Raw genomic sequence first — 27891 nt, forward strand, 5'->3', positions numbered from 1 at the left:
CAATGGCAAGGGAGATTGGACACCAGAGCCAGAGATGGAATAAAGGGGTCTCAGTCCTAGCTGGTGAGGCTGGACAACTGCATCTCATGGGGGGTCCACCCACTAACCCCAAGAAATCCTGCACTATCATCTTTAGAACAAACCAGGAATCATCCAGGGCAAAATTGCATCTCAAATGCAGGAAGGAGCAAGTGGGATTTTTTAGTGGGTTAGAGCAGGAGGACCTAGGGGTTCTAGTCCTGGCACTGGGAGGGGAGAGTGGTCTAGTGGGCTGGAGCAGGGAGTGAGAGTTGATTGTTATGGGAGTGGAGCAGGGTCTCAAACAGTAGGATCAGAGGCATTCTATATTCCTGGCTTTGCCACTGCCTCAGTTTCTCCCCTCTGTAGAAGGGGGATAATAGCACTTGCAAGAGGCTGCCAAACCTTTACTAATGAATTTTCATTGTGTGCTTTGAGAGCAACTAACTCTGGCAGAGTGCTGTGTACTGTATTCCTTTGTAGTGGTTATGATACACCATGGGTGTTAGAACAGTTATTAGTGTAACCATGGCTAACGATGCCTCCCTTCCCAATGTTTATTTGCATAAATACTGCAACCCCAGCACTTTTGGGTTCAGACCAAATCCCCTCCAAAATAAAACACCTGATTGTCAGGGGCTGTGTTATTACTGCTTGCAGGAGCATGCCACACTACATGGTTAAATCAGCATCCTGACCCTTTGCAGCATGGGAGTTGTAGGCAGAGGGTGCATGACAGGGACGCTAGCCTATCCTGCTGCTTCTCGTTCTTACTCTGTAGCCCAGTCCTAACCTCCTGGATCTGTAATGGCTGCTTCTAGAGATGTAGTGAGTGGGCCAGGCCTGCTCTTAAAGGGGCCTAGAGAGGTTTAGAGATGGGTCCCTCTCTAGCGGGGAATGGAAAATGCAGTTCTGCAGTTCTGTTGCCATGCAGGTGGCTGCTGCCTTGCACTGGGAAGGATTGCCCTGTACTGTATTGCACACAAATGGGAGTCATGAGCTGCACCAAACTTGGAGGATGTGTTACACTGAATTACATTGCACTGATGTGCAACACACCAAAGAGAACTGCATTAAAGTTGGTGTGACAGCACAGAATTGCGTTGCATTCAGCTGAATTGTCTCAATCTGGAGTGCAGTTAATTTCATTGGAATTCACACAGGGCCAAATTCTCCTCTGTATGATCTCAATGATGTGGCTGTATCTGTTCCATGGAAGCTTTTTGTACAATGTACTGGCCTTTAAGGCCAGAGGGGATCGTTTGGGAGGCCATATACCCTGATTCCATGTGTCTGGGGACAGCAAATGAAGGCTGGAAAAATAATGGAAGCGACCATTAGGAAAGAGGAAGTTGGTCCCGGGGAGCAGTTAGTTTCTGGGAGTTTGTGACAGGTTCCCCGGATGCAACCTGGATCTGGGGTACTCGGGCATACTAACCTAGGCTCCCTCTCACACTGTGATGCTGTGACAAGCTAAAACCTCCCCAGGTACTTTACTTACACAGCCATCCACAGGCAGGGACACATCCTGCTGAGTTATATGAATGCTTTTCCTAGCCACTCATCAACTAACAATCGAGAGGCTCCAGTCAATTCCCCCAGCTCCCCAGCCTAGGCACCCAGGGCTGTACTGTCTTGCCCTGGTCAGAAGCCTGATAGTGTAAGTTTATTACACAGTCTGCCCCTCTCTCAATGTGGAGAGGACATGCATCAGCTTTTGTTCACTGAGCAGATTTCCCAAGCACTTCAACCAAAACACACTGTTTAAGGTAAAATATAAACAGATTGATTTACTACAAAAAGATAGATTTTACGTGATTATAAGTAGTAAGCGTACAGATGAAAGTTGGTTACCTAAGAAATAAAAGTAAAATCGCAATCTGAGCTCTATAAACTAGACAGGATTTGAATCAAGCAGTGTCTCACCCTGATGATATAGTTCCTTAATACACAAGCTGGGGTTCTCCTTTCCAGCCTGGGACCATCTTCCCAGTTCAGTCTTTGTTCTCTGGACATGTTTCCAGGTGTTGAGTTGTAGGGGAAGTGAGGCCAAGTGATGATGTCACTTCCCCTTTTTTATAGTTTCTTCCAACTTGCTGGAAAGACCCTTTGCTATGAAGTGAGTCAAGTAGTGTCCATTGTCTACATGCTCTCTTTGAGAGATCTCCATTGTATACAGTTCCTGGGATAGTCCTTGGTAGTGTGGATTCCCCTGAATAAGTCATCAACACTGTCTGGCTTCTCCACTGTTGTACCTGAAAGGCTGGTTGGGGGTGTTTCCAACTTCACAACACATTTCAGTAACACACACATAGCAAAACTTAATAACTTCCCATACAATGATAACACATACAATCCAACAGAATATTAATGTTCAACAGGTCAAGACTTTTAGAATGATACCTTACAAGGCATACTTTGTATAAAACATATAATAATCATATCACCATGGTAAATATGGGGGTGCCAGGGTATTGCTTTGGGGTACAGAGTGCCACAAAGGGGAAAGGTATTGGGCCATCCAAAACCCTTACTCCTTGAATGGCCTAGGACCAGGAGCTTTGAAGAGTGGGCACAGCAATGCTCCACTCTCTCCCATCCAGCACAGACATGGTTTGGAGTTTAGACCCACCTGGGAAGGATCAAGAAACTGGACAGTGACTGGCCAGATGACTCAAGAGGAAGCTCCAAGCCCAGTAAAGTGGGGAGCTGCTCAGGTGGAGAGGAAGAGCTCATCTGGGACACAGCCCCAGTGGGCAGAGCTTGTGAAACCCCTAAATCTGAGGGCAGGCCAGGCAGACCAGGACTGAAATCGCCCAGTCCCAAGAAGGAGGGCCAGGAAATCCTGAACTTAAAGAGGGTAGCGGGTTAATTTAAATTAATTAGCCCTAAGAAAGGGGAAATATGGTTCTTAAAGACTCTGGGTATAACTGGATTATTCTCAGTACATATAGGGAAACTGAGGCAAGGTGCCTGAAGGGCTGTCCTAGGCCACAAGGGGGTGTTATGAGACAGCATCCATGTATAGCTTTGAACCTGTGAGCTACCAGGCACCCTCAACTACTCATCTCCCCAAAGGATCAAGCCCTAAATGAGAAGAGCATTTTGGCTCTGTGTTATGTTGCAATTGCATTGAAGCAGAAAGCACTCTGCTGCATTTCATTTCACTGTCTGCAATTGCATGCAGTGCGCAGCATCTCCTTGAAATGCAAGGGGCTGCACTGCACTAGAGGGACAGGGGAAGTAGTGTAGCCCCTGAATTGAGATGGAGGCTGTCACATTAAATTGCACCATGTTGCAATGCGTTGGAGTAGGTCACATGGAGTAGAATTGCATTAGGAGACTCTTAGAAGTGGGATACCTGACTGGAGGGGCCGTGGGTGAAACCAGTGGCGGCAGTGAGAGGGGAATAGCTGACTGGAGGGGCCCATGGGTGTGACTGGGGTGGCAGGGATGGGGGATATCTGACTGAGGGGGCCCATGGATGTGACCAGGGATGTCAGGGAAGTAGATATGGGGCTGGAGGGGCCCGTGGGCCTGACATAGCGCTGCCTGGGGATACACATTGAATCCCACTTTCTAGGGCTATCAGACCAGCTCCCCCTTGTCTTGGGGCCCCAGCCCTTGGCTGGGCTGTGGAATTATGGCAGGTCCCCACAAAGAGCCAGCCCTGGCTGCCACCAAGCTGGGTCCACACCATGGCTTCATCTGTGGCTGAACTTGTCTCCAGCAGGGAGGGAGGTGCTGTGGGCCGAGCTGAGCAGGGATTTGGGGCTCCTAAAAGTGTCTTATGGCTAATGGATGAGGGAGGTGAAGGTCAGAGGATAGAGATAGCACAGGGGCTGGTGGGTGGCTGGGCCCCACAGGGCAGGGCCGTGGAGTAGTGCAGGGGGGCTGCAGGGAGGGGGGCAAGTGCTGTGTCCCCCCAAACTCACCGTCCCCTGAGCTAGAGCAGCCCCCTGCTGAGACTCTGACAGCAGGGTCACCTCTGTTCCAGACACCCCCACCTCACGCCATCCTTGCTGTCCCTCCCCCACTGTTGCTACCAGAGCCCCCACCCCATTCCTCCAATCTCCAGCACCCACGGTGAGAGCATCGCTTTGTGAACCTAGTGACTGCTTCACATGCACACACACATGCTCAGACATACATGTATACACATGTGCATATGCATATGCGTGTGCACGCACATGGGAACTCCCACATACATGCTGCTGTGCCTACAAGGGGGCAGCTGGTGCGGGTGGGAATTGTTGCCACAGTGGGGTGGTTAAATGGGCGGAGAGGGTGTCCTCTGGGATACGTGGGGACTACAGCGTGCTGGCAACCCAGCCCAGCTCTGGGCCTAGCTCAGAGGGACAGGGAGAGGGTATTGCAGGGTACAATGCCAGGGGCAGACAGGTAAGCCCTGGGCACCTGCCATGGAGAGGCTCAGGGTTGAGGCTGGGTATGTTGGTGGAATGAGATATACCAGCCCTTGCCAGAGGATTTGTGGGCCAGTCCCGTCCTAGCAGGTGATGACTCTATGGCCGGTCTCAGCCTCTCTCCCTGGAGCTGGATTCCTGCTGGGGACCACTCCCTTCAGTGTGTGATGAGTCTGCCTGGTCTCAATCCATCTTCCCCCATCTCTCTACCCGCCGTGGGGCCAGCCCTTTGGCCCCTTGCTTAGCACCATTAACATTGTGACATTCGGAGGCTGATTTTGAGGGGGACCTCCCCCCCGTAGGTGAACCCCTCTCCCTCCCATTGTGAAACAAGGGGATGTGGCCGGATGAGACGTGAGTGCATGGACCAGGCTGTGGAGGCCAAACTTCAGCAATAGGTGACTGAGTAGTGGAACTGAAGGCATCAAATTGGGGGTCAGGGGGGTGATCTTGATTCCCACAGGAAATGGGTTAGTGTGTGAATCCGGTAGGAGAGTAATGATTAACCCTAAATGTGCTGCTCTGACGTAAGAAGGGGTGATTGGGCCTCACGCCTGGGGGAGGTGACCAGACCCAATCCCCTTGGATCAAGATGTGGGGCGGGGGGATAGGAAGGAAAGTTGTTTGCTGGGTGGATGTGTCTTTAAAAGGATGATGTGAGGTGAAGCGGACGTGGAGGAGATAGAAGAGGGTTATGGGTTTAGAAGGTTAAAGGGGCAGAGATGTAGAAAGGTAAATGAGGGCAAAGCCAGAACTCCTGGCAGGGGCTGAGACTTGACTCAGCTTGTTGCACATGCGAGGCACATTGGCAAAGGTTCCCCCACCCCACCCAGGAGAGATGGGTGTGGGGAGCAGAGATGGGCAGGTGACCCCAGAATTGTCTCACTCTGCATCATTAGTAACACTCCTGACTGGGTCTGTGACTAGTGCCAGCTTGTTGGGGGATGAGCCAGTGCCTGGGGCAGAACCAGTGCCCGGTCCCCAGTGCCAGGGCAGACGCAGTGCCTGGTCCCCAGCGGCTGTGCCCAGTCTGGCACCAGCCTTCTCTCTTCAATCCCAGCCCTGGATCCCAGTTCCTAATCTCCAGTGCCCACTTCCCCCTGCCTCCATGCCAGCTTCCTCCCTGTTAGCAGCTGCCTCTAATTGTGGGCAGAAGAGAGGAGGGCACTCTGGGTTAGCAGCATAACATGGCAGGAGTCAATCGTTAACCCCCCTCCCCACCTTCCCCTCTGCTCTGTATATAAGGCAGCCAGGAACTGGGAAAAGCTGCTCCTTAAGGGAACCTGTGCCCATCTCTCCCTGCAGGTGCCTGTGTCTGTCTCTCCGTTGAGGCACCCATCTCTCCCTGCAGTCACCCCAGGAGGGGCTTGTGCCCATTTCCCCCACCATCTGGTGTCCCCTGCCACCCCCCAACCATGGCCTTTGGAGACCTCCTGGAAAAGGTGGGCAGTGCAGGTCCCTTCCAGCTCCTCTGTGTCCTGCTGCTCACTGCGCCTGCCCTCCTCATTGCCAGCCACAACCTGGTGCAGAACTTCAGTGCCATCTCCCCTGAGCACCAGTGCCGCCCCCCGCCACTGGGCACCAACGCCAGCTGGGTGGGCAACAGCACGGCAGCTCATGGGGGGCTCTCCCTGGCCCCGAGCCCAGAGCGGTGCTGTCGCTTGGCGGGCACCCATGGGCAGCGTCCAAGACGCAACGGTTCGCTGGGCAGGGAAGGCGAGACAGAGCCCTGCCGGGACGGGTGGTACTACGACCGCAGCACCTTCTCCTCCACCATCGTCACTGAGGTATGGCTCATAGCCCCTTTTCTTCCCCACTGCCCCGAGGCAGAGCCATGGGGTGAGGGCAGGGATGGGGGGACCCACGTAGGGGGAGGGGATAGAGTGAGGACTGTGGGGAGAGAGGGGAGGGGAGGTGGGGAATGAAGAGTGACAGGAACTGGGAGGACGGTAGGGGAGAGAGAGGATGGGGAGAGCTGGGGAGGGGGCCAAAGAAGGGTGTGGGGGAAGGTTGGGTGCTGGGGGATACATGGCTATGGAGTTCCAGTCCCCCCAGGACAAACCACTGACCGGGAGGGGGCCCCCTGGGGGTGCCACACCCTGTCCCTGTGGGCACTGACTGTCCGTCTGTCTGCCAGTGGGATCTGGTGTGTGACCTGGGCCCCCTCCCAGCGCTGGCGCAGATGCTGTTCATGGCAGGGGTGCTGCTTGGAGCCCTCCTTTTCGGAGTCTTCTCAGACAGGTGGGTGAGGTGGGGGCGTCCCCCTGAAACTAACATCCCCCACCCTGGATCAGATCCCCCTCTCCCTGCTGCCCTGGCTCAGACCAATGGGCCCATCCAGCCCATTATCCCCTCTACCCACCCACCCCTGGATCAGACCAATGGGCCCATCCAGCCCAGTGCCCCCCTGCCCACGTCGCCCTGGCTCAGATGCATGGTCCAATGCTAGGTCATTCCATGACGTATGGAAACATTCCCTGGGTTGAGAAGCACCCTACACTTGCGAGTGGTTTACCCCTCACTTGTCACTGGCTGGTTATTGATGCTCAGCTCCCCAGCACCGCCTGTTAACCATGGGTTGTGGGTGACAGCCCCATCTGTCAGCAAAGACACGTCCGTCGCTGATCAGCGCTCAGCACTCAGCCAACAGGTTTTAGCAAGGGCTGGTTATTGACAAGGGGGTCCCACCCTTTGCTGCTTCTGTTGTCCCAGCACTTGTACACACCATGCGTCCCTCCAGCCCCTGCACAGCTCCCTCTGCTGCATCCAGCTCCCTCTAGTTCAGGGACACGCTGCAAGCCCCCTACCACTCCCTCATGCCAGGATCACCCATTGTCCCCCAGTGCCAGGGGCTGTGGGCACACCCCTTTCCCCACCCACCCCCCGTGTTCCCTTACCTACCCTCCCCCATTGTTATTTGTCTGGGAGATGTCATTCCCGCCCCCCCTCCCCCTTACACTCTGTTGGGAGGATGGGCAGAGCTGAGATGGAGTGTTGTCATGCTGCTAGTTCATTAATTGGTGCCCTCAATGAGCTTTTTGGTCTCGGGTGTTTGAGGCTGTGGCTCTGCTAAAGTGCTGCTGGGGCTCCGGATACCCTCCATTTCCCTCTTCCAGTTGTGCCCAAATTCCCCATAGGGTTTTAGCAATTGGTGCCTGGAACGTTCCCTGAAATTCTGGGCTGGATCAGGTGCAGCACTCAAAGGTTATTGTGTTGCAGACAGAGCGAGAAATGCCAGGGAATCGAGTGTACAGCCAAGCTCGGTTAGTTACAAGTTACCAGATATCGATGATCAGGGATCAAGTGCTGGTCACTTGTTTCGATGATCAGTTATTTACCAGTAATGATCAGTGAGCTGGGGCAGTTGCTGTTGATCAGTGATTATCAGCTGTCAGTTACTGACTCCAAACAATCACAGATGCCCGATGGAGCGCTGCAGTTTCCTGTGGCCGTGAGTACCGCAGGTGAACAGTCTGCCATGTGAGAGCTGTGTTGCTCCCTCTGGGGTCTTACCCTGGACGCTCCCCTCTGTGATGCAGGTTTGGGCGGCGGGTCATCCTGCTGTGTTCTCTGCTATTGGTGGCTGTCATGGGAACTGGGGCTGCCTTATCCTCAGACTTCCTCATCTACTGTGCCTTCCGCCTGCTGAGCGGGGTCGGTCTGTCTGGCTTCCTCCTCAACTACATCTGCCTCAGTGAGTATCCCCAGGGCAGGGGCAATGGGACAGGGCCTTTCTCCTCTAGGGGGCACCAGCTACCATCCAGCCCCAGGGCAGCGGGACCAACAGGCATGTGGGGGACAGGATACAGAGCTTTCTGCTCCACTGGGCACTGTCTCCAATCTGGCCCTAGAGTGGGGGCCCTGGCTGGCTTCAGGGGATGGAATATGAGGGCTTTCTTCTCCAATGGGCACTGGCTCCAATCCGGCCCCAGAGCAGAGGGACTGGCTGGCCTAAGAGGGTGAGGAATGGGATATGGGGCCCTTCCTCATAGGGGGCACAAGTTCCAATCCAGGTTAATGATGCCCAGGGACCTTCCCCATCCAGTGTCCCATTGCATAGCATGCAATGAGTTCGCTGTGTCTCAGCCCAGTTCCTAGCAGGAATATCTCGGCTGGCCCTAATTGTGGGAGGCTCGAGTGGGGAGGCTGAAAGGGCTACAGAATGAGCCCCACCCCCGTCCCCACCGTTCCCAAGGCTGGCCTTGGCTGAGGCCCATGAGTGATGGGTGTGGGGAGGGGCTTGGTCTGAGAAAGGGGCCCAGGAGTCACCCCCCAGCTCAGATGTTTCATCCCTCTGCCCCTGCCCAGGTCTGGAATGGGTCCCCACCAAGTCCCGCGCCCTGGTGGTGACATGGCTGAGTTACTGCAGCACGGCAGGTCAGGTGGTGCTGGCTGGCCTGGCCTACAGCATCCGGGACTGGCGCTGGCTGCAGCTGGCCATTTCTACCCCCTTCTTCATCTTCTTCCTCTGTGTCTGGTGAGTCCCCTATCCCTAGAAGGGCCTTGGAGAGGAGTGGGGTCCAGTGGCGAGAGCAGGGGGCTGGGAGCCTAGACTCCTGGGTTCTATCCCCTGCTCTGGATGGGGAGTGGGGTCCAGGGGTGAGAGCAGGGGGCTGGGAGCCAGGACTCCTGGGTCCTACTCTCTGCTTTGGGAACGGAGTGGGGCCTAGCGGTAAGAGCAGGGGAGAGGACTGCGTTCTATTCCCAGTCTTGCCACTGCTGAACTCTGTGACCTTGGTGGGGGCAAATCACATCTCCCCTATGCCTCAGTTTCCCCCTCCATAAAACGGGGCTGAAGAACTGACAGCAAAGCACTTTGAGATTCCTCCAGGGATCAGCCCTGTCTGAGTGGAATCCTGGCTCCTCCCCTCCGCAGGTGGATCCCGGAGTCCGCACGCTGGCTCATTGTCAACCACAGGCCTGCAACGGCCCTGAGCAACCTGCAACGGGTGGCCCGGATCAACCAGAAGCAGCTGGGTGGGGACAGCATCTCCCTGGAAGTGAGCTGATACCCTTTGACCCCTCGGGGTCACAGCATGTCCCAGCCCTGATACCCAGCTGGGGCTGGCCCTGGCGAGGGGGATGGGAGGCCCTTGGGGGGGCCCCAGTTGGGTTGGCACCTGGCCCATTTCCTCACCTGCATGGCACTGGGAGCTGGGAAAGCTGAAAGGGGGCAGGGTCTTGTCCAGAGAGGAACCCCCGCCCCAAACACAGTGGGGGCAGCAAAGGGGGTGGAAGTTCCTTCGTGGGCATGAAGATGGGGGGGCAAAGGTGAGAGGGCAAGAAGTGCATGTCACACGGGGCGAGGGCCCTGATTCCATCTAGAGTTGAAAGGGCTTCATCTCTTCAACCAGCCAGTCCTGTGCACACTCATGTGTCCGTCCCTCCCTCCCTCACACACCCATCCTCTGTCCCTCCCCAAACATATCGTCCATCTCTCCTTACCCACACACACCCCCGCCCATCCCTCCCTCCCCACACACACCCGTCCTCGGTCCCTCCCCAAACATATCTGTCCATCCCCCCTTACCCACACACACCCGTCCATCCCTCCCTCCCTCACACACCCGTCCATCCCTCCCTCCCCCCTTCACCCATCCATTCCTCCCTCCCCTCACACACACATCCCTCCCTCCCTCCGGCCCGTCCGTCCTTCCATCCCCCCCCCCCCTCCATCCCCACACACACCTGTCCATCTATCCCTCCCCACACACAGCCGTCTGTCCCTCCATCCCTCAATCTGTTGCTCTGGGGCTGGCCCTCTCCCAACATTCAGGGCTGGGATTTGCCCCCTCCCCCCATTACACTCTCCTAGTGCCCAGGCTACCAGAGCAGATGCCAAGGCCAGAGGCCATGGTCGGGGTCTCGTGCTGAGCTCCTGCCTCCAGCCTCAGCCCTGCGAGGCTCCCAGCTGAGGGCAAGATGGGGGGTGGGGCTCTGGGGCTGGCTAGGTCCTGGGCTGGGCGAGTGGGGCCAAGGGAAGGGGTGATTCAGTGTCCAGCCTCCTCCTCGCCTGGGGCCTTGAATAGCCAGGGCACTGCTGAGCCACCTTCTCTCTCCTAGATGGTGGAGAAGGTGGGGGGCAGCCTCCCTGAGAAAAGCACATGCTCCTGCCTGGGCCTCTTCCACACGCCGGCCATGAGACGCATCTCCTGCTGCCTCATGAGTGTCAGGTAAGGGCCCTTTGCCAGCCTGGGGCTCAGAGACTCCAGCACCAGGGAGTGACCCTCCTGCACCCTGGAGGGGATGGACAGAACCATATGTCTACCACGGGATAAGGGTACCTATGAGGGGACAGCTAGATGGTGCAGGGTGGAGGGGTAGTGTTGAACTGGATAGAAGGTCAGCTGTGGTGATAGACAGTTAAGGAAAAGAGGGTCCATGGGGAGAGGGAGGGATGGACGGATAGTCGATCTAGGATTTAGTAATGTGGATGGATGGACACAGATACATCTTCCTGGATCTAAGGAGGGAATGGAGGGACAGATGGGTGGATGGATGGATTGACACAGCTAAATCTCTGAGGAGAGGTGGAGGGATGGACAGAAGGACACATCTATGAGGATGGATGGTAGAGGGATGGACACAGATGTATCTAGGAGGATGGACGGGGGAAGGGTGGACACAGATGTATCTAGGAAGATGGATGGAGAGGGATGGACACAGATTTATCTAGGAGGATGGACAGGGGAGAGATGGACACAGCTGTATCTAGTGTGGTAAACCCAGGACAAACAGCTACGGGGGGGCCTAGTAATCAGTCCCAGAAGGTTAAAAGGCCCCTCCCTATCCACTGACGAGAGGTAACCACAGGTTAATAAGGTTCAGCTGAAAAGGGATTCCTAGAGAACCAATTAGGTTCAGCTGACTCCAACTGCTTAAGACCTTTTTAAACCCTCACCTGTTAGGAAAGTGAGAGTAGTAGGGAAGCTGCTAGTAGGCTGGGTGCAGCAAAACACTGAACCTTTCCAGGAAGGGAGGCTGTATTCCCTCCCCAGAAGGAAAAGGAAAGCAGGCACAAGGGACTGACTGAGGAAAGGTATAGCCTGACCTTGTGCCACCTAGATGGACTGCCTTGCCCAAACCTGTGTCTCCAAAGCTAAAAAGAACTGAGCCTGCTGAGGTGAACAAGGTACTTTGCCACACATGGTGTCAGTGGTGGGATAAGTGAGTGAGGATCTGTGGCAAGCCATCTCAGGGCAGGGTAAATCACCACAAACAAATAAATGGAGGATGTAGTGAAGGCGTTGGTACAGGCCACTGTGGCCCAACAAGAGGCTACCAGGATACAGATGGCTGCCCAGCAGGAGTCAGTGTGAGTCCAGCAGGAAACAAACCAATTATTGATGAACCAGGCAGTCCAAGATCGAGCCACCCTGAATGAAGTGGTGAACCAGTTAAAAGCCCTGACCATGCTGACGCATGGCCCCCAGGGGGCCTGGCCGCTGCAGGCAAGCAACTATTTACAGAAGATGACCACAGACGACGACATAGAGGCATATCTCCTCGCCTTTGAGAGGATGACCCTGCGGGAGGCCTGGCCCCAAGACCAGTGGGCAGGTATCCTGGCTCTGTTTCTGTGCGGGGAGGCCCAGAAGGTCTATTTTGAAATGACAACAGAAAAAGCTATGGATTACCCCCAGCTGAAGGCGGAGATCTTGGCGAGGTCAGGCGTGACACCAGCCATAAGGGCCCAGTGCTTCCACAAGTGGAAATACTGGAACAACAAGGCACCGAGGTCCCAGCTATTTGACTTAATCCACTTCGCCCGGAAGTGGCTCTGCCCCGAGACCCATGGCCCGGAGAAAACTGTGGAAATCCTAGTGTTGGACAGGTACATGAGGGGGTTGCTGCTGGACATACGAGGGTGGGTCTGCCAAAATGATCCCTCCTCCTATGATGAATTAGTTGCCCTCAGAGAGACAGCTAGCAGCCCAAGAACTTTCTTGGACCACTGGGGAAGGAAGGCACCAGAATCGGAGACAAATCTCTGCCCCGAGGCCCCAGTTTGCCCTAGTGCTAGGCCGGACTATGGAGGGGAGGAAGGAGCCTGAAGAGCAGCCAGAGGTCCCGGAGAGACTTGAGGACTGGGGGAGAAAGGCTCGGGAGGTAAAGCCCAACAGTCCTAAAAATTGGGGGCTGCCCCGAGCCGGGTACCGGCTATGTATGTGGCTAATTGGGGCATATCACTGCCCAATGCCTGAATCTAGAAGAGCCCATGCAATGCGAACTGGGAGATATAGGAGGACCATGTGATCTAATAAATCTAGTCGGGGTTGCGATGGTCTCTCATAGATACACTAGCCCCGTTAAGATGAATTGAATTGTATAGAGACCACCACATTAGTAGACTCGGGAAGTGTGATCACGCTGGTCTCGGGAAATCTGGTCGGGCAAGGCCAACTATCCCGGGCCAAGCTCTCAGGAATATCCTGTGTGCATGGCGATGTCAATTATTACCCGACCATCCCCGTAAAAATAGAAGTTCTTGGAAACCCCACTAAGGTGACGGTGGGAGTAGTTCCTTAACTCCCCTACCCAGTCCTCATCGGACGAGACTTCCCAGGATTTGATAGCCTACTCCCTGGAGAGGAGGCGGAATGAAGTAATGAATCCAGGACCCAGGGGATGGCCCCGATAGTTAAATTCCTTCTATGAATTTGCCCAGGATTTGTTCTCTCCACCTGGAAAGCCCAGGAAGACTCGGAGGGAACGGAGGGCAGTTAAAATGAGGGGAACGAGAATCTTGGCCCAGTACCAGAAATCTACGCTTGTAGGGAAAAGAGATGGCCCAACGGACAGCGGGACTGGGCCAGAGATCGACGACTCTGTCACCAGACCTAGTTCCCCGAGGGTTTTCCCTGAAGGGGAGACAGAGGTAGATCCCCCTGAGTTTGGGCAAATGGGGCCCTCACTTGGGAATTTTGGACAGGATCAGGCCAATGATCCAATATACAACAGTAGATATACAATGGATATACAATGATCCAATATACAACAGTGCAGCAAGACACTGAACCTTTCCAGGAAGGGAGGCTGCATTCCCTCCCCAGGAGGGGAAAGGAAAACAGGCACAAGGGACTGACTGAGGAAAGGTGTAGCCTGACCTTGTGCCACCTAGACTGACTGCCTTGCCCAAACCTGTGTCTCCAAGGCGAAAAAGAACTGAGCATGCTGAGGTGAACAAGGTACTTTGCCACACTAGGAGGATCGACAGGGGAGGGGTGGACGCAGCTGTATCTAGGAGGATGGATGGGTTGTTTCTACCCCTGATGTCACAAACTGGCTGAGCTCTCCATGTTACCTATGAGTCCTGCTCGACCCTCTGACCCATCTCCGCTCTGCTCTGCAGCTTTTCCACCAACCTGGCCTACTTCGGGCTCTCCATGGACCTGCCGGCCTTTGGCCTGGACATCTTCCTGGTGCAGACATTCTTTGGGGCCATCGACATCCTGGCCAAGATGGCCTGTACCCTGGCCCTGAGCTACTTTGGGCGCCGAGCCATCCAGGCCAGCTCCCTCATCCTGGCCGGAGTCTTTCTCCTGGGGAACATCCCTGTACCCAGAGGTAAGGAGCCCCCTGGAGCCCCAGGTTCTTAGCCCATTCAGCTTCCAGCAGTGATGGGAGCCAGGTTGGTCCCACTGTGCTGGGAAGTGGGGGAAGCCCTTGTGACATGGCTCTGCCAAGAGTCTCCTGTCCCATGACCTTCAGGAGAGATGGCTCAGGGGTTAGAGTGGGAGGGTGGGGCTGGGAGTCAGGACTCCTGGGTTCTATCCCCAGTCCTGGAAGGGAACTGGGGTCTGGTGATTGGAACGGAGTGGGCAGCTGGGAGTCAGCACTCCTGGATTCTATTCATGGCTCTGCCTTGGACAAGCCACTTCACCTGTGCAGCCCCATGCCTCAGTTTTCCCACTGTGAAATGCTGCTGTGATACTTTGCATGGCTCATGTGGCAGCTGTGACGTGGGACTGCAGTGACTAAAACCTGCACAGGGCTCTGATCTCCAGGAAGGCCAGTTCCACAACCCCATCTCTCCCCTCTCCAGAGATGCTGATGGTGCGACTGGCTCTGGTGGTGCTGGGAAAAGGATGCCTGGCTGCCTCCTCTGTCTGCTCCTGCCTGTATGGGGGAGAACTCTTCCCAACCGCTGTCAGGTAAAATCAGGACTGGGATTCCCCATCTCTGATTGTTTAAACAGCCCCTGCGCCTCTCCCCAGGGGCAGGTGCATCTCAGCACTGGGTGAGGGATCTCTGTATAAATAGCCCCTGTGACCCACCCCAGAGGTGGCTGCCTCAGTGCCAGGCAAGGGCTCCCTGTAACAACAGCCCCTGTGCTCCATCCCAGAGGCACCCTCATCTCTGTGCGGGGCATGCTATTATTGTTACGAGTCTCTAACAGCATACTGTGTCTGGCAGGCAGACAGGCACTGGCTTCACCACTGTGATGGCTCGTCTGGGTGGCATGGTGGCCCCGGCGGTGCTGGTGGCTGGGCAGCAATTTCCCTTCCTGCCACTGGTGATATTCGGGGTGGCTCCCGTCGTGTCCGGCATCGCGGCCTGCTTCCTGCCAGAGATGCACAATGTCCCCCTGCTGGACACCATAGAAGAGGTGGAGGACAGGTGTGACTCACAGGCTGCTGGGGTATATCTCCTGCTGCCCTTTCCCCTGCAAACCTTTTCCTTGCCTGTCAATCCCTTCCCACCTGCCCTTTCCATCCTTTTCACACCCTCCCTCTTTTGTTCCAGAGCCAGGAGGAAAGGCGAGGAGACGCCCGCCAGGGAGACTGTGGCTCACGTTGTCCACTCAACCAGGATCTGAGCAGCCTTCCCTGCCACCCAAAGCCCCCAGTCCTGGCCCCCGCAATGCACAGGCTGCACCAAAAGGCCCACTGAAGGGAGGAACCACCTGCTGTTCCCTTTGCAACTTAGGAATCAGCCCCCTTAAAGAGACAGGGCAAATGGCGGGTGGGGTATTCTGAGCTGTGTCACTGAGCTGCCTCACAGTGGGGGGCCCTATGCCTCACATGCAGGGAGCCTGTGGGGCGTGGACAGAGCAGGGAGACACCTCCCCAAACAACTTTGCCAGGTGTGATGGTACCTGCTCCCCTTGCTGGTGTATATTGGCCTGACACCCGCTCCTCCCTCCAGTCCGGCAGGGCTGTCACTGGCCCTGGCTGTCACTGGCTCCCCCAGGTTTTGTGTATTGGCCTAATACTCGCTCCTTCCTTTGGCCTGGTCGGGCTGTGAACGGGCTCCTCCTGGTGATGTATCTTGGCCTGACACCCACCCCTCTACAGCATCTGTGGCCCATTCATGAGATGCCGGTTTCTGTCCTGCTGCGAGCTGAGACCCAGCCAACAGATTTCATAGCTGCTGATGAGCCACTACCAAACTGAGCATGGATTGGATCCTGTGGCTGAACTGATGGTCTTGGGGAAAACTGAGCAGAGTGGGGAGAAGCGCCTGGGGGCTCTGAAGGTGTCGATGGCTCCCCGTTAGGTGCTGGGGGCACCTAGGTAGCTCAGCTAGGCTGTACAGGAGGCGGGGCAGTTGGATCCAATCTGTAACATTCACCAATGGGGCTGGAGTTTGGAGAGACCCCTCTGGGTGGGGAACGAGTTCCCAGGCAGCAGGGACAGGATGTGTGTGTGTGTGTGGGGTGCCTAGGTGAGATTTCCTGCACTCGTTCCTGTGGTCTTCTGTACATTTTTGTAAATAAACCAGCCACACTAAAAAATTCCCCTTGCTCCATGTCCCTGATCCCTGCACACCAACCACACCATAGAGTCAGGGCTGGAGCTCCTCTGGAAACAGGGGCAGGGGGCATGTTTCTCTCTCCAGAAAGTGTTGATATTTTTGGCAAAAATCTAAGTATTTTGATTCTGAAATGCCACTGCAGTGCCTCGTGGAAGATATAGTTTGGCAGCCTCCTGCTCCTGTCTTCTCTGTGAGATGGGTGCCCTGATAACTACATCTCCCATGATGCACCATGGTCTGCCCTCTTGTAGATGGGAAGGGAATGCATCTTGGGAATCTCTGACTGGTGCATCATGGGAAATGTAGTTTGAGTGCCTCATTCTCCTCTAGGCTGGACTCCCTGGGTAGACTGCATTTTCCCATGATTTACCATACTCTCCCCACATGGGGGTGATGGGGGTCAGAGCCAGGCAGGCTCCTGCAGGGATGCTGGGGACCATGTGCATAACAGTTTCCACACCTAAAGAAGCTATGTCACGTGATGGCTACTAGCAGAAGGGGGAGGGGTGTCTGGTGATATGAGCACCCCCGTGTTACCCCTGTGTTGTGGTAGGATACCCTAGGGGGAAGACTGGAGGGGACAATCTAGCCCTGGATACCAGGTGAGTCTCCTGTTCTGATCATCCCAGACAGTAATCACAAATCTATGTGGAGTAGCAGGGCTGCCGAGAGGGGCACTCCAGTGGTGGATGGGTGTAGAGCTAGGGAGGAGTAGATTGGGGGCACGCCAGGGATGGGTGGGTGGAGGAGCAGAGAGGGGTGCCCCAGTGGCTGGGGTGGGGCAGAGAAGAGGGATGTGCAGTGATAGATCAACAGACCCACCGTTTAGGCTGCAGGGGAAGGTAAGAAGTTCATGTGGGTCTTATCCAGGGTGATTTCAGATGATCTCCCAAGTTTTCTATTGGGCTGGCCCTGAACTGGAAGATCTCCTTGGGCTGGTGCCTGCAGGGGCATTCCTGGCCCAGATCCCTCCTGGGGGTATAGGAGGGGCCCCCTGCCCGCAGAGATACTGCACTACCCCTCCTCCACATGCACACACACACAGGGCTGCCATCTGGAGAAATGGTGTGGCCAGGTGAGAGCTGTGGATGCAAAGCAGAGCAGAGCCCCGACAGAAGCGAAGCAGTGGTGGCCTGCCACACAGGAACAGCGCTCCAAGCTGCTCAGCAGCATGCGGGCTGGCCGATAGGGCAATGCCTTGAACAAAAGGGGCCACTGATGTGGAGTGCCCAATGTGACACCCTGGCACCCCAATATTCACCACTGTCATGTAATTAGGATATGTTTTGTACAAAGTAAGCCTTGTGAGGTATCGTTCTAAAAGTCTTGATCCATTAGACAGTAATATCTCATCAGATTGTATGTGCTATTGTCGTATGTGAAGTTCTGAAGCTTGGCTATGTATGTGTTACTGAAACATGTCGTGAGGTTGAAAACACCCACAAGCAGCCTTTCAGGTACAACAGTAAAAAGGCCAAACAATGTTAATGGCTTATTGAGGAAATACACACAAGCACAAGGATTACCCCAGGAACTGTGTACAATAGAAACTTCTCAGAGATAGCACTACACGATGGGAACAGTTTGACCCAGGTCACAGCAAAAGAGCTTTCCAGTAAGTGGGAAGAAAGTATAAAAGGGGGGAAATGACATTATGGGGGGACCTCACTCTCCCTACAACACCACACCTGGAAACACCTGAGGAACAAAGACTGAACTGTGGGAAGTGATGGTCACAGGCTAGAAGGATTTTTAGTCTGTGTATGAAATCCTGGGAAAGCCAAAACAACTTGTGTCTGAAGAATCTGCCAGCCCATTTATCACTCAGGGTAAGAATTTGCTAATTTATATCCTTCCTATCTAGTGTGTTAAGCTCAGTTTGCGTTTTTTGTTTATTTACTAAGGTAATCTGCTTTGTTCTGTTTGTTATCCCTTATTGTCGCTTAAAATTTACCTTTTGTAGTTAAACAAGACATAAATTTATTTCAAAACCCAGTTTGTGCAATTCATATCAGGGTGGGGAAGCTGTGCATATCTCCCTCCACCTTGAGGGAGGGGGCTATTTTTATGAGCTTAAGCTGTACAGATGTCTCTATACAATGAAAGACCATATGATTTTGGGTTTACACCCCAAAGGAAGTGTGCACGTGAGTGCTGGATAAAGTCCTGACATGAATCCTCCCACACAGCTGATTTCAGTTTGTGTCTGCAGCTGGGTGTGGCCTTACCTGTGTGTGTGCTAGAGAAGACTTGAGGGCCTAGCATAGCAAGGACTGGGTGAGGAAGCCCAGGCTGGTGGAATGGGCGGGCTCAGTGGAACCCCAGCATATCAAGTGGCATCCTGGACGGGGTGTCCAACCCATCACAGGGAAAATAATCCATTCTTTGTCTGTTTGGACTGTGAGTTCTTCCAGACTGGAACTGTCTTTCACTGTGCAGCACCCAGCACAATGGGAGCCCTGATCTCAGTCGGGGTGTGTGCAGCGTGTGGCACCATGGGGCCCTGATCTCAGTCAGGGTTGTGCTGTGCCTGGTACAGGACCTCACTCATTCTCAATCCAGTGTCTAGGCTCTACCCACCCACAAAATTCAGTGCCAGGCAGGGGGAAGGCTGTAAAGGGGGGTCTGCTCCCATTCTGGCTAAATCCTCTCCCACCAAATGGAACACTCCTGTCTGTTGCCTGCCCAAGGGAGCCCACTGGGTTTCCGTGGCTCATTAATGCCACATGGTCTCAGAAGCGTTCGTGATGTGGGGCAACTGGAGCGGGACTAAGTGGACTCCACAGCTTCCAACCATGTGAGCCATCACCTGGGAATGACTGTTAGTCATGGGGGCGAATAGAAACACGAGCCCTAGAGGGAAATGCCCCAGGATCCCATTCCCCACCATCCCTACCAAGCCAGCACCCCACCCTGGGACTGGATTGTTGCAAGCACCCTCCAGAGGGGAAAGGGTCTGTGTCCCATTTCCCATTTTGTGACCTGGCTACTTGCCCACCCCCCTTCCCCCCGCACCTCAGTAGATGAGTAATGCTTCTGAGAAGTATGTCCTCTGCTGGACCTTGTTCCCTTCCCTACTTCCTCCATGTTCTCAGACTCCCACCTGACTCTGCCCTTGATGCTGGTCAAAGATTTACCAGGGCCAAAGGCTAGATAGATTGACTGCTATACGAACCAGGGGCTCTGGAGAAGAAGAGCAACCAGGCAGTCAGGAAGAGGTTTCCTCACAGCCTCCATGGCCCCTGGAGTCCAGCTGGAGAAGGAGCAATGCATGGGCTTCTTCCAAATCATCCTCATCGCCCTGGTCTTCCTCCCTCTCCTCATGGTAGCCTCCCATAACTTCCTGCAGAACTTCACAGCTGCTGTCCCCAGGCACTGGTGCTACATCCCGGTGGGAGACAATGACACCACAGAGGTGACAGGAGACCTGCTGAAGATCTATGTTCCTATGGATGACAACCAGGAGCCAGACAGATGCCTGCGGTTCAGCACCCCACAGTGGCAGCTCCTGGCCCCCAACGGAACCAGCACCAATACCACTGAGCCCTGCCTGGATGGGTGGGCGTACGACAGGAGTGTCTTCAACTCCACCATCATCACTGAGGTACAGAGGGGAGCATGAGGGATCATTTCAGGGGAGTGGGGACCTGGAGCTGTGACAACATCATGGGCTGGTTATCTATCCTTCCACCTACCCACCTGTCCATTCACCTACCCATCTATCTATGTCCCTATCCAACCACCTATCCATCCATCGACCCCACCCCCTCGGTTTTGTGCTCTCACCCATAGTATCTCAGCCTGTTTCATGCATTAGACTGGCATAGTAAGGTGCCTACTGCACGACATGGCATCTCTGGCTCTCCTTCCTCTTGGGAGTATACAGACTGTGCTTGATGTAGGGGCTGTTGGATCAGCTTGGTGGCAAAGCGTTATCTAACAAGCAGCGGGGCTATTGGGCTGTGGCTTAGCTTTCGCGTCATGTCCTCTGGAAGTTCTCCCCTGGGTCTGAACCATGCCTTATCTCTGTGGCAGCTAGCCTGTGCTTTGTGGTCGCCCTGGCCCTTCAGGAGCTCCCTCCCTTGGCCGGCCCTACATGGAGGAGATGTCTCCGCTGTAGCTATGATCTGATCCATGAATGCCTATGTAGACCAGGACCAAGGCTGTGACCTGGCAGGGCCTGGAGCAAAGGGTGGGTGCTCACAGCCTGGTGGTGCAGGGACCCCCCTGCTGCCCTGACTCATTGGAAGGAGCCCTTGCATTGACTGCACAGTCAACACCAGCCAGGAGGTGACGCAGGGCGGGGCTTCTGAGCCAGCTGGAGGTGGGAGGAGCTAGCCTGGAGGCTGCCTGGTCAGCCAAGGTCCATGATGACTCAGTGAGACCCTGAGATGCCCCCTCGGAGGTTTCATCACCTAAGCAAGGCCCAGCTAGTTCAGTAGTTGGGAGACCTTGAAGGAGTGCCCAGCTTCTCTGGGGAGCCAGGTGAGGGGCTCACTAGGGCTGCTTTTCCCATGGAGTCTGGGCTGATTGTGCTGCTGCAGGGAGAAGGGAGGTGGCTCCCTAGGGGGTGCTCTTAGTGCTGACCCCAGCAGTAGGGGATGTCGTGTCACAGGGTGGCTCAGCAGGGGATACTCTCCCCTCTGAACTGGAACTGTCCCCAGCGTGGCACCGAGAGGCTCTGTGCTTCAGGGAGCTGGGTGAGGGGGGACCTCAGTAGGGGGCACTGCCCCCTCGCAGGCAGTGCTGACTCCAGTACCCCAGTGCAGTGCTAGGGGTTGCTGTGCTGAAGGGAATGGGGTGCTGCCCAAGGGCCTGTGTCTCTGTGCCCCTCCTGCCAGCCCACAGGGGCCTGCTGTGGCAGAAATTCAGCCTTAGCCACCCCTCTGAGAGCTGGGATAATGGATGACAGTCCTAGTGTCTTCCTTGGCGTGGATCCTGTTCCAATCCCTTCTCCTGCTCTTAGCTCATCCATGACATGTCGTGCTGCCAGCTGCCCCTTGCCCAGCTGGGTTACACAGTAACCCGCTTTGAACAACCCATGATCCCCGGGTGCAGGCCCCACCCATCATTCCAGACTCCAGATTTGGGGGATGGAGGGGGACATGGACGGGGATGCTGTCCTGTCCCCCCAGCCCTTGTGCGGGGCGGTGGAAACTCAGCTCTTCCTGGCTGCATGGACAGTGCCGGGCCAAGGCGGGGATAAGGGCTTTGTTGTCAGCAATGGGTGGCACAAGGGAGTGAGTTGGAATCAGCAGGGCATAAAAGGGACAGAGGGCATTTGAAGGGCATGGGTGCTGGCAGGCTTGGGCACAATATGTGGGGGTCACAGGGCTCAGGTGGGCATGGGAGCTGCAGGTGGGCATGCACAGCAAGGGAGGTTTTGAGTGGCAGAGGTGGGCATAGACAGCAGGGGCAGCTGGGATGGCGCTGGTGGGGATGGACAGGAGGAACAGCTGGGATGGCCCAGCTGGGCTCTGACCAAGTGGGCCCAGGTGGGTGCAGGTGAGCTCAGATGGCACAGTAGCATTGGGGTGTAGGCTCTTCTCAGTCTGTTGCATTCTGGGTCGTCCTCCCCTCACTCCCCCTAGATATGGAGGTGCTGCTGATTACCCTGACTGCTGCCAAGGTACAGATACTAGCCAGGGCTCAGGTAGCTCAGGTGGGCACTGGAGCCATAGGTGTGGTTCCTGGCCCTTTGTGCCAGCTGTGTCCCTGGAGCCCATCTGACTATGCAGTCAGCCCTTTGCCCAGCAGTGCAGGGTGCCATGGGGCATCCTTGGATTCACACCCCTCTCCCCACTCCTCCCCAGTGGCACCTGGTCTGTGGCCAGCGGGCTCTCAAGGATTTTGCCCAGTCCATTTACATGGCGGGGGTGCTGGTGGGAGCGCTGGTCTACGGGGGCCTGGCAGATAGGTGAGTAAAACAATATCCCCCTTCCCCGCCCTCCTGGAGCACCCCATGCATCCATCCAGCCTGGTATCCCCATCCCACATCAGCCCCACGGGCTCATCCAGCCTAGCATCCTCCCTCCCATCCCCCGTCCCCCCCCAGATCAGCCCAGACTGGTATCCCCCCTGCATCAGCCCCATGGGCCCATCCAGCCTAGTATCCCCTCCGCATTGCCCCCCTCCAGATCAGCCCCATGGGCCCATCCAGCCCATATCCCCCCTTTCGCCAATGGTATTGTCTCCCCTGCTGCAGGCTGGGGCGCCGGGCACTGCTGCTCTGGTCCCTGCTGCTGGTGGGTGTGATGGGCACCGGCGCTGCCTTCGCCCCCAACCTGGCAGCCTACTGTGCCTTCCGCTTCTTCAGTGGCACGGGTACCGCGGGCTTCATCCTCAACAGCATCAGCCTGAGTGAGTGGGGGGAGGGCTGGGGGCAGAGAGCTGGCATGGGGGGGGCTGAGTGTGAGGGTACGGGACCTGGGCAACTGGGGTGTGGGTGTGTGAAGAATGGGGGGACAGTGGGGTGTGTGTGTGCATAAGGGGAGATGTTCGTGGGGGGGCTGGAGGTGTGGCTTGTGGGGGAGTTGTGATGGGGGCTTTGTGTGGGAGTGACTGCGTGGGATTTTTGGGGGGCTGTGTGGGAGGGGGGAATGTGAGGGAGGTTGTTTGGGGAGGGGAGGGAAGTGTTTATGGAAGTCCTGGGGGTGGGTTCTATGTGTGGGTGCATAGGGGGCAGCTCTCCCCACACTGCTCCGTCCTGGGCCCACCCAGTGCAGAAGGGTGCAGGGTTGAGCACCACTCCCCAAAGTTGGGCAGGCAGGTTGAGGTTGGAGGGTGCTGCACCTCACCCTACTCCTTGCCCCCAGCCATGGAGTGGATCCCATCCCAGTCCTGGGCCACGGTAGCCACCATCCTTGCCTGCAGCCTGACGCTGGGCCAGCTGGTCCTGGCTGGACTGGCATACAGCATCCGCGACTGGCGCCAGCTGCAGCTGGCATCCTCAGCACCCTTCTTTCTCTTCTTCCTCTACAGCTGGTAGGTGCCCTTGGGGCTGAGGGGCAGGGGGACCACACATTCATCGGGAGCCACGGCTCCAGGTAGGGATGGCATTATGGGCTCAGGAGCCGCAGGGCGCCGTGTCTGGGAGCCCAGAGGGGACCCACACCCTATGGCAGTGGTAGCCTGTTGCCTGGTCCAAATGAAGACCCTCAACCCTGTTCCCCTCTGGCAGGGTCTCCATTTGGCTAAACCAACTGGCAGGAGAGCACAGAATCCCAGATCTGTTGCCCAGAGCCCAGCGGACGTGAGTGCCCAGTTGTCAGCAGGCACCATGCCCTCCCCTCCCTCTCTCTCTCTCTCTGAGCCCCAGTCCAACCCCTCCCTTCCCCAGGTGGATCCCAGAGTCCGCGCGCTGGCTCATCGTCAACCACAGGCCTGAGATGGCGCTGAGGAACCTACGATGGGTGGCCTGGATCAATGGCGAGAAGCTGGAGGGGGAGGGCATCTCCCTGGAGGTGAGGGGCACAGGGTACCTTGTGGGGTCTAGTCGCTAGAGAAGGGCGGGGCTAGAAGTCAGAACTCCTGGGTTCTATGCCTGGCTCTGGGAGGGGAGTGGGGTCCAGTGGTTAGAGTTGAGGGGGCTGGGTGTCAAGTCCCAGGGTTCTTCTTCCCTGGCTTTGCCCATCTCCCCCTCTGGAGAGGAGGTATGATTTCTCCACCCTGGTCTCAGCTCCAATCTTCTCTCCCTCCCCAGACACTGAGGCTGGAAATGCAGCAGAAGAAAGAGAGCTTGGGGCCCTCCCGGCACTCTGCCCTGGGGCTGTTCCGGACAGCGCCCATGCGTGGGGTCACCTGCTGCCTTATGCTGGCCTGGTAAGGGGCTCCCCTTGCCCCCATCTGTATCCTCCAGGCTAACAATACTAGTGCGATAAACTGACTGGGGAGGGTAGTTGCACCATTGTCTCTTGTTGAGTGGGATTCCCCTGGGCTTAGATGGCAGGAGGATCTGAGTTCTAGTCCCCACGCTGCTTAGCCCCCCAGAGGATTCCATGCTCAGGATGGGAGCAGAGTGTTTATCCCCACAGCACTGATTTAAGCTAAGAGGAGGTATGGGGGAGGCTCAACTTTGCTTTGGTCCCCCAGTGGCTGGGTTTGTCATGGGGCAGAGAGTTTCTTCAGTGGGGAGAACCCCCTAGAAGTAAATGTGGGTGTCACAAAAACCCTGTCAGGATTCCCCCCATGTGAACAGGAAAGTCCCACCCCCATCCCCGAGCAGCTGGAGACAGAGACAGATAGAAATGGGGAGGGAGAACCAGACAGACCAGAGGAGGGGGAGAGACGGAGGGAGAGACAAACAGACGGGAATGGGGCTGGGAGATAGTCACACACTCTCCCCCTTTGAGCCTCCCTCACCCCAGTTCTCCCCACCCCCGTCCGGCAGGTTCTCCAACAGCTTCTCTTACTACCACCTGGCCCTGGACCTGCAGCGCTTCGGGGACATCAGCATCTTCCTGGTGCAGCTGATCTTTGGCGCTGTGGACGTGCCCTTCCGCATGCTGGTGGCCGTGGCCGCCAACCGCCTGGGGCGCCGGCTCACGCAGGCTGCCTGTCTGTTCCTGGGGGGACTTTTCATCCTGGCAAGCATCCCCGTGCCGCAGGGTGAGTCCAGCACGTTCGCCCAAGTCGGCACACCGTTCCCCACTGCCCTGGGCTTCACCAGCTCGGAGCCCCGCCCAGATCAGACCCATGGGCCTGGCCAGCCCAGTAGCCCCCACTTCCTGCCGTCTCGGATCAGACCAATGGGTCCATCCAGCCTGGTATCCCGTCCTCCCTGCTGTGCAGGAAACCGAGCCAGTGATGGTGTGGTGGAAGCTGGGGCAGCTTTGGGAGTGGGAAGGAGGTTTGGCCAGTGGCCGAGATTGTAGCCCTACAGGTGGCCCAGGGGACTGGCAAGTGACCAGTGCCCCTGCCCAGCTATGGTGCCATGCAGCCCCAGCGCGGCGGGTTTGGTCCTGGGCTGCCCATCACCCAATGCTGGGTCTCTGAGTTAGTGACAGGCACCTCCAGAGCAAAAATCTGCATTCTGGGTCATCCTCCCCTTGCTCCCCCTAGACATGGAGGTGCTGCTGATTGCCCTGACTGTCCTCGGAAAAGGGCTCTTCTCCTCCTCCTCCAGCTGCTCCTACCTGTACACCACAGAGCTCTACCCTACCGTCATCAGGTGAGTGGGGCGGCGCCCTCTGCTGGACAGCATCAATGGAGGCAGCATTGCCTGAAGCACAGGGAGCAGGGCTGGGAGTCAGGCCTCCCGGGTTCTAGTGACTTGGCATGTTCAATCTAATCCCCCGCCACATGGTGAGGAATGATGCCATGAGGCCCAGCCTAAGGTACAAGGTACAAGACGTCCCTCCCTGGGGTTCCCCCCTCATTCAGCTAGCCGCTCCAGTCCCTCCTCAGCCGGGACATGGCTGAGCTCTGTGGGTGTCTCCCCTCGTCTGCACCCTCCGGTCCTGCTGGGGTCCTCCTGAATCCTGCTGAACCTCTCCATTTGGCTGGGACACTCCCGATTTCAGCTACCCCCACCTGGGTCTCAAGTGCTGCTTTAGTGTCCCATTGGGGGAGCCCTGGAGCTGTGCCTGGGGCAGATCTTGATGGAGGGAGGGGGCCAGTGATGTATCCAATGGGGAGGAAGAGCTGAGAACTGATGGGTCTGGAGTGGGAATGAATAGATTTGACTGCAAGGGGGTTATGCAAATAAACAGTTGCTTATTCATAAAATATGCAAATTAGACCATCTGCTCATTTGTATAAAGTATCCAGCCTTAATGGGATTGCTCAATTCTCTGTGGCTTCCCCTTCTCCCCAGGCAAACAGGGCTGGGGGTCACCAACATGATGGCTCGTCTGGGAGCGGTGGCAGCCCCCATGGTGCAGATGACCCAGGCCTTTGTCTCCTTCCTGCCCCTGCTCCTGTTCGGGGCAGTGCCCATCACAGCTGGCATCCTGGTCAATTGCTTACCAGAGACCTTGGGGGTCCCACTAGCCGACACGATGATGCAGGTGGAGGACAGGTGTGTACAATGGGCACTGTGTGAGGGCTGGGGGCTGGGCGTGGGATGGATTGTGTGTGTCTGAGGATGAGTGTATGTGTGTGAACCTGAGAGTGTGTGTACATGGACACAGGTGTGTGAATGTATGATAGATGGATGCAGTGTGTGTGGATGGATAGAGGGGTGTCTATGGGGATGGCTGGATAGATAGCTGGGGTGTTTGGGATGACTGGGGTGTGTATACATGGCGATAGATGGATAGCTAGCTAGCTAGGAGGTGTGTATGGGGACGGATAGAAGGACAGATCTTAAACACTTTACACAAGCCTTGGATGAAAGGACAAAGAGTCATTAATTATTAATTGTTGTTTTTAATGATCCAGCTGTTTGGTGCTTTTGTTCTTCTCTTCTCCCTTTGTTTTCAGAGCAAGAAAGAAAAGGAGCAAGAAAGAGGAACTGAAAACCAAATTCTAAACACAGGCTCGTGTGTCAGGCACTGGACTGGGATTCTGGAGACCTGAGTTCAAATCCTGGCTCCCTGTGTGACCTAGGGCATGTCACTTCATTGCTTGGTGCTCAATTTCCTCATCTGTAAAGTGTGGCTAATGATGCTTCCCTGCCCAGTGGGGATTATGGGGATAAATCTATTAATATGTGGGAGGCTCAGATACTAGCATGATAGGCCCCACTGCAGAACTAGATAGAGATAGAACCAGACAACCAGCTTTTTATCACAGAAGCAAAATCTTGAAAGGGTCCTTTTTGTCTGGGATTCTCCAGCTTAGATTTTTAGTTTTTTTGGTGCTCATTTGCCACAGGATCAAGAGGGGAGACATTTCTTCCCACTAGGATGACTGTAAACCCTGAGAGAGCTAGCATATTTAAGTCTTTCCGGCAGGTATCCAATACTACCATGGAATTGACCCGCTTGCAGTGCTTTTCACAGTTGATTTACACATGGCTCATCAGGGACTAGCAAATGCTGGGGCAGAATTGGTAGATTGGACTCTGAATCAATTTGCTTAGCACATATTAACGTGACGGTGTTTTATTCTGTATACTTAACCTTCCTCCGTATCCACTAGCTGCATGGAAAATTCCCTTTGCTAGGAAGGGTTTTGACATGGAAAGCCTTTTGTGTGACCTCAGTTGAAATGCACCTTTTTAATATTGCTGCCCCTTGGCCATAGCTGGTGTCAGAACCTTGTAAATTGGTTTCCTATCAGAGGAGAAGTAAATGAGACAGACTCAGTGGGTATTTTCTTAATGTAGCTTGTTTATCCCCTGTGCTATATGCACCAGTCCTGGAACAGAGGTGGACAAAAACAGCACGACAGACAATCCGTTCTTTCTGTAAACTCTGCCCAAACACCCATGCCCAGTTCCCAGGGAGCTGCTCTGTCCCCCAGAACGGATGCGATTTAAAAAGATAAAAGCAAAGAGCAGCACATCTGGAAAGAAAAGAACTGCATTACAAAACCAACAATGATACAGTGTGGCTTCAAAGACTGAACACTGGGGAAAATAAATTGTAAGGCTATGTGTGACAGTGCCATCTGGTGATACTCCCCCATAGCAATATTAGCTGACCAGAAGCCATGCTGAGGAATCAATAGGATGATCTTCTTCCTGAAGTTGTACTGACTGCAGTGGTCCAAGACTGGGGTTAGTATAGACCATATGCAGCGTGTGTTT

The 27891-nt window shown here is 55.4% G+C and overlaps 2 protein-coding genes across 3 annotated transcripts; both read left to right on the forward strand.

Moving 5' to 3' along the window:
- Nucleotides 1-5731: 5731 nt before the first annotated feature.
- Nucleotides 5732-15997, forward strand: LOC311524221 (solute carrier family 22 member 6-like). Its single transcript, XM_084635099.1, has 12 exons — nucleotides 5732-6229; nucleotides 6580-6683; nucleotides 7982-8136; nucleotides 8751-8919; nucleotides 9319-9442; nucleotides 10506-10615; nucleotides 11351-11354; nucleotides 11876-12276; nucleotides 13795-14009; nucleotides 14488-14596; nucleotides 14859-15062; nucleotides 15189-15997. Exons 1-12 carry the CDS (start codon nucleotides 5858-5860, stop codon nucleotides 15259-15261), a joined length of 2040 nt encoding a protein of 679 aa, XP_084491225.1. The 5' UTR covers nucleotides 5732-5857; the 3' UTR covers nucleotides 15262-15997.
- Nucleotides 15998-19358: 3361 nt separating this feature from the next.
- LOC311523495 (solute carrier family 22 member 6-B-like) lies at nucleotides 19359-27228 on the forward strand. Of its 2 annotated transcripts, none has more exons than XM_084633510.1 (10): nucleotides 19359-19803; nucleotides 22013-22116; nucleotides 22405-22559; nucleotides 23015-23183; nucleotides 23539-23662; nucleotides 23902-24020; nucleotides 24589-24806; nucleotides 25260-25368; nucleotides 26014-26217; nucleotides 26622-27228. In XM_084633510.1, the coding sequence occupies exons 1-10, from the start codon at nucleotides 19435-19437 to the stop codon at nucleotides 26668-26670; spliced, it is 1620 nt and encodes a 539-aa protein (XP_084489636.1). In that variant the 5' UTR covers nucleotides 19359-19434; the 3' UTR covers nucleotides 26671-27228. The 2 variants fall into 2 exon arrangements, with proteins under 2 accessions (XP_084489636.1, XP_084489637.1); XM_084633511.1 differs by lacking the exon at nucleotides 19359-19803 and adding an exon at nucleotides 21294-21439.
- The last annotated feature ends 663 nt before the right edge of the window (nucleotides 27229-27891 follow it).

This window comes from Lepidochelys olivacea (genome assembly GCF_965140295.1).
Source record: "Lepidochelys olivacea isolate rLepOli2 genome assembly, chromosome: 7".
Taxonomy (NCBI): Eukaryota; Metazoa; Chordata; order Testudines; family Cheloniidae; genus Lepidochelys; species Lepidochelys olivacea.

Bases quoted from the DNA above. Each gene is read 5' to 3' on its own strand.
- LOC311524221 (XM_084635099.1), top strand. From the start codon at position 5,858: ATGGCCTTTGGAGACCTCCTGGAAAAGGTGGGCAGTGCAGGTCCCTTC. The intron at 6,230-6,579 runs GTATGGCTCATA...TCTGTCTGCCAG, and splicing joins CCTCCACCATCGTCACTGAG to TGGGATCTGGTGTGTGACCT. The intron at 8,920-9,318 runs GTGAGTCCCCTA...TCCCCTCCGCAG, and splicing joins ATCTTCTTCCTCTGTGTCTG to GTGGATCCCGGAGTCCGCAC.
- LOC311523495 (XM_084633510.1), top strand. From the start codon at position 19,435: ATGGCCCCTGGAGTCCAGCTGGAGAAGGAGCAATGCATGGGCTTCTTC. The intron at 23,663-23,901 runs GTGAGGGGCACA...CTCCCTCCCCAG, and splicing joins GGGAGGGCATCTCCCTGGAG to ACACTGAGGCTGGAAATGCA. The intron at 24,021-24,588 runs GTAAGGGGCTCC...CCCGTCCGGCAG, and splicing joins TGCTGCCTTATGCTGGCCTG to GTTCTCCAACAGCTTCTCTT.